This window comes from Camellia sinensis, chromosome 13, assembly GCF_055761805.1.
Source record: "Camellia sinensis isolate YWXY chromosome 13, ASM5576180v1, whole genome shotgun sequence".
In the NCBI taxonomy this organism is placed as follows: Eukaryota; Viridiplantae; Streptophyta; class Magnoliopsida; order Ericales; family Theaceae; genus Camellia; species Camellia sinensis.
In genome coordinates this window covers 107,796,721-107,802,327 of record NC_138973.1, presented here as the reverse complement: position 1 = coordinate 107,802,327, position 5,607 = coordinate 107,796,721, and the positions used below count along the sequence as shown (strand labels likewise).

The 5,607-nt window shown below is 37.6% G+C and overlaps 1 protein-coding gene across 1 annotated transcript; it reads right to left on the bottom strand.

Moving 5' to 3' along the window:
* Nucleotides 1–2,981: 2,981 nt before the first annotated feature.
* LOC114259434 (cytochrome P450 89A2) lies at nt 2,982–5,380 on the bottom strand. Its single transcript, XM_028199451.2, has one exon. It carries the CDS (start codon nt 5,153–5,155, stop codon nt 3,533–3,535), a length of 1,623 nt encoding a protein of 540 aa, XP_028055252.2. The 5' UTR covers nt 5,156–5,380; the 3' UTR covers nt 2,982–3,532.
* Nucleotides 5,381–5,607: the final 227 nt, after the last annotated feature.

The window sequence follows — 5,607 nt, the reverse complement described above, 5'->3', positions numbered from 1 at the left end:
CAATGACATCCAAGTCATGAGGACGGTCAAAAATGGGGTGTCCACAGTTATATACTAGTTAAAATTGATACATAATCACAAATCAATATCTCTAAGATTTTTAGATTTTTCAAAGCCTATCTAAAACAGATTGCATAATCAATTGAACCAATTCTTCAAATTATTCTGCAATAAGGAACCAAATTCTAAACACCATCATGGTGCCAAGACCCAAACGCCAAACAAGTCTACTTCGATAATTTCAAACAAACTATGATGTACAGACCTCTTAATCTAATGCTGAGGAGACTAATCCAAAACAATGGAAGGCTTCAAATTCTCCTTCTAAGCAAATCCTATACAAAATTCAAACTTCAAATTCCAAATTGACTCCACTGAGTCTGCAAATGATCTATCTCCTCCAAATCTTACAGTAGATTGAGAGATCAATTCAAATACAACTAGAAGGCTACAAACAAAGTTTCCAAAGCTTTCCTTCCGCAATGATGAGATTCAGAATCATCACCTTCAAGTTTGTCCTCAACAATCTTATCTCCAATCTTCAACAACCACTATTGGTGTCTTCGAATATAGAGCAGAAAAACAATGCAAATGATGCAAAGCCACAAGAGAAAGAAATGATCATAAGTCAAAAACAAGACTTCAAAGAAGTCGCCAAGGATCAACGGAAGACCGCCAAAAAACAATGCCTCCAAGAAGCTGCAAAATGATGCCAAAGCTCCACCAAGATCTAAAGTAGATTACCACAAGATCTTCTCCATATCAACAAATGAGAATCTTTCACAATCAAACAAGTGACCAAAGGCCACCTAAAATTCATAATCATCAGAATCATCATGTGCAACATTGGAATTGGAATCATCATTTTCTTTCTTCTTCAAAGCTAGACAATCTTTCTTTCAATGCCTTTTCTTGTGACAATAGGCACACTGATCCTTCGTAAGATCAAATCTATCAGTTGAAGCTCCTGCCGACTTCGAACGGGGTCTACCCCTTACTGTCAAAGCTTCACTAGAAATGTCATTGCAAGTCTCTTTATTCTTCTTCATGTACTTATTAATAGAATTTTCACAGAAACATGGGGGTCATGGCCCACCATAGCCTTCTCCTAGTTCCAGCCCTTGGTGGGGTCATTGATGAGGGTGGAGGTTGCCGGAAGGAAGGTCGTTGATGTTGAAGGGCTGCCAATGGTGGAAACGGTTGCAAGATGAAGGAGAGTTGGGGGTCGAAAGAACAGGGGTTTAATTGGTATTAATATGGGGGTTCCAAGAGAAGATGAGAGGATTTCAATTATGTGAGTGGGGGTTTAAAGAAGTGGAGGGTTCAAAGTAAATAAGTAGAGATATTTAGTAGCACTTTTTTTAAAAGTATCTTTCCGATTTGTTCTAAATTGGACGATTTATTTCTAGCAACCCCGCATCCTTAACTCACCGTAGCAACCATGGACCCTACGAGAGTATAAGCTTTAAGGACATGCCAATCTATAAGTTGATGGGGTAATTAAAAAAATAAATAAATAAATAAAACATAAAAAATTAAAATAAAATAAAATAAAAACTCAAAATTTGACATTTGTAACAAAATAATAAATCTTGAATTTTTAATTTTGTCAATTTAAATTTTAAATTTTTGATTTGTTTTCAATCTGAATCATCAACCTATTTTTGTTAAGTAAAACCAACGAAAAAAATATATTTTAGTCTTTAAACTAAATGTAGATGTATATAAAATATTTGAAATAACCTTCTCGTGAACTTAATGACTAATATATATATATATATATATTGTCAGTTTTACTTAACGAAAATAGGTTGATAATTTAGATTGAAAACAAATCAAAAATTAAAAATTTAAGATTTATTTTGTTAAAAAAGTCAAAACTTGAGGGGTTTTTTTTTTTTTTTTTTTCAATATTTACCCTTAGTTGATTAATTGGGAATGCTGAAATTCTTAGGAAGCTTAACTATGAAACAAAACAAATCAGCATCATGTGTCCGTTTGTAGGATCTTAACAAAAGAGTAGCAAATAACATTTTTTTCTTAATTCAAAGGATTAGAAGGGGACTAAGCCCTAACAAAAGAGACCCCAGAGAGGTCAACTAACAATAGACACCCCATATGTAAGGGGCTGATCTAGACCAACCAGGGTTCATCTTGAACAATTTCTATTCTAGCTTAATCTATCTGCGCATTGATTTCCTTCCTTGCAGATATGCTTGATTGATTACACAGTTACATCTTCTCCTTAAGGCTCTGCACTCATTCACTATTTCCTTGAAAAGGAGAGTGGATTGGGCCCTTTCTTAAAGGGTGAAAGCTTTTTCCGAGCCTATTTCAATCTCTGTTTGGTTTTATCCTTTCTCATGAATGATAGTGAGGCCTCTGTACATGTCCTAAATTTATGTGCAAGGCTACTGTAAAATCCCTAAATAACATTTTAACAATGTATAAACTCTATTACTCTTCACAGAAAACTCAACATGACAAAATAACAAAATCAAAGCCCACATCTCTATAACCACTATTTCAATATCATGCACATCTTTGCACATACTACAGCAATACCAAGCCACAAAATTTGGATGGACAAAATTATCCAAGAAAAAGAAACACCTAAGCTATCCTAAAAAGCATGCCGTAATCTTCACTTCAAATATCTTAAACTTAGGCCATGTTTAGTGACACGATGAAATGATTAAAAATGAATACATTATGTAATTTTGTGATCAAATCCATTGTGAATGTTCTTCCAAATATCTCCCATAAATCTCCAAACCAAATGAGCCACCCTCCCCATGTGAAACCATATTAGCAACTACCACCCTTACATAAGTCTTCGAATTATATAATTATTTGTGATTATTTCATTTCAATTTAAAAATCTTTTTAAAAATTTGTCATTTTAAATATGTTAATGTGGCAGACATGTGATTTTTTTTCACAAATTGATCATGAAATAAATATCTATTAAATTTATGTAATAAACAAAAACCAAATCTGAGATTTTTTTTATATATTGGATATGGAATGAAATTCATATACATGATTTTTATTATTTTTTTGTGTTAACCGGAATTATGTCCAATGCAAGTATTTTTAACCCTATTCTAAGAATATAAATCTGAAAATCAAGTGACATCCCTAATTACATAATTCAATTAAAATAATGAACCGATAAAAGTTGAAACTAAATCGACCATATAAGAAACAAATCCAATGAACAACTAGGCTACCCCTCGTGGTTATACACGATTGTCCTTCTTCGACAGCTATGTACAACAAAATCATGGAAAAGAACAAAGCAAAAACCAAAAATAAAAAAGTTACATATTATCTTCTATCTTACTCTGGAAGTGGTTCAAGGTACAGCTGGGTGTACATTACAGAAATACATATATATGCATTACATTGTGAATTCAAAGTATGATATATATGTATTACATTTTTTTTTTTTGGATCATTTTATGTATTACATTGTGAATTCAAAAATACATATATATGTATTACTAGTGTGTATTTATTTGTTTATCCCTTAGCCTCTAGGGGAGATGTGGGCCCGTAGTGGATTCTTCATCACAATAGTGAATTCTTGTTTCTCCGATAAATCCACATCCCCATCATTTCCATCCGCAGCCGTCCATTCAAAATACCAAACCAAATTGGCGACAAAATATTCCAAGTGAAGCAGAGCCAAACCACTTGCCGGACAAATCCTCCTCCCCGCCCCAAATGGCATCATCTTGATCTCCTTGCTTCCTGTTACATCGAACACCACCGTCGCTTCTCCTTCCCCTTCTTTTCCATTGCCACCGCTATTTGTCAAGAACCTCTCGGGCTTGAACTCCATGGGCTCATCCCATACCTTTGGATCCCACCCCATCTCCGCCACCATGAAATTTACCATTGTACCCTTGGGCACCTGATAGCTTTCCAACTCCACATCTTTAGTCACCGTGTGGGGCAGTACGAAGTGCCCCGGTGGGTGACGCCTCAACCCTTCCAATACTACAGCTTTTAAGTACGACATCTTATGTAGATCGTCCTCGTTTATTACGAGGAGGATCTCCTTTTCTTTCTTCTCTCCTCGGGGCAGGGGTGGTGGCAGGCCCACTATCCCAATAATCTCTTTGTACAACTTGGACTGCACCCGAGGGTACTTCACCAGGTTAGCCATGATCCACTGCAAAGCAGTCGATGTAGTATCAGTGCCCGCGTTGAGAAACTCGCTGCATAGGCTCACCATCTCATCGTTGTTGAGCTTTCTCTTCTCGTCGGGCAGTTCAAGATCCACCAACGTATCCACATATGCCACCACGCTCGCTTCTTCTTCTTGGTTCCCTTGTCGTCGTTGTTTCACAACATCGACTCGGGCTTCTATAAGAGGAATCAACACTTCCTCTTGATCCCGGCGCATCCGCAAGAGCTCATTCCAGCGGTTGCGAAACACAATCTTCCCTAATTTGGGCCAAAAGTTGAGTATATTGAAGCGACTAGACCTCAATAGCATCGCGCGTTGCACCGTCTCGATTTGTGTAATTTGCTTCTCATCAAGCCTATCACCAAAACACATGAGTACTAACAAGCAAAACATAGCGTATTGGAAATGATCCACCACCTTCACCGCTTTCGCCGAAGAGTCCTCGGTGGAATTCAGAAGGCGGTGGATCAGAATTCCAAGAACCCATTGGCGGGCGTGGGTATAAGATTTGACGCGGGAGGGGTGGAGGATCTCGGAGGTGAGGTTGCGGCGGAGGAGGCGCCAGGTGGGGCCGTAGGCGGCGGAGCTGATATTGTGTTGGTTGCTGCTGACAATCTTGTTGGTGGCGAGGGCCTTGGGGCGATCTGAGAAGTGGGCACCGTTTTGAATAAGGGCATGGTGGGCGATGGAGTGGCTGCTGACGAAGATGGCTGGACGATGCCCTATCCGGAGGGTGATGATGGGGCCGTACTTGCCCCGGAGGTCTTGGAGAATTTGTTCAATCTCCGATAATGACTTGCGAAGCCATAGGAAGTTTCCAATCACTGGTACAGTGGCCGGGCCCGGAGGGAGGTTCTTGTTGGATGAGGAAGAAGATGGGGAGAGGATTATATTGAAGAGAGATTTGATGAGAGCAGAGATGCATAGGGTAGTTATGATGATGAACCAGATCTCCATCTTTCTTTTCCCCTTTATTTTTTTCCTCCTCTTTTCTCTGTGTTTCTGTGTGTGTGGAGAGGAGAAGTGAGATGAAGGGTGAATTTATTGATACCGACGTAAAAATTAAAAAATTAAAAAAAAAGGGTGAATTTGACTTCTTGTGCTCTATATATTTCTTGTTCACTAAGATAAAGAGTGTGAATACGAATCAAAAAATTACATAGTTGATTGGTATGGAAGGTTCAAACAAAAAGATTTAAAACAAAAGATAGAGCTGTATACGAAAGCAAAAGAGGGATGGAGAAGGAAACAAAATTTCTTTTGACGTTGACAATTCAAATAGAATAAATGAATATATTTTGATTTTAGTAAAAATCGAAAAATAAGGAAACATTATAAATAAATGATATTTGGGAAAAGCAATAGCAAATCAATGGTGAAGATATTCGGGTAAATTACACTACACCTCT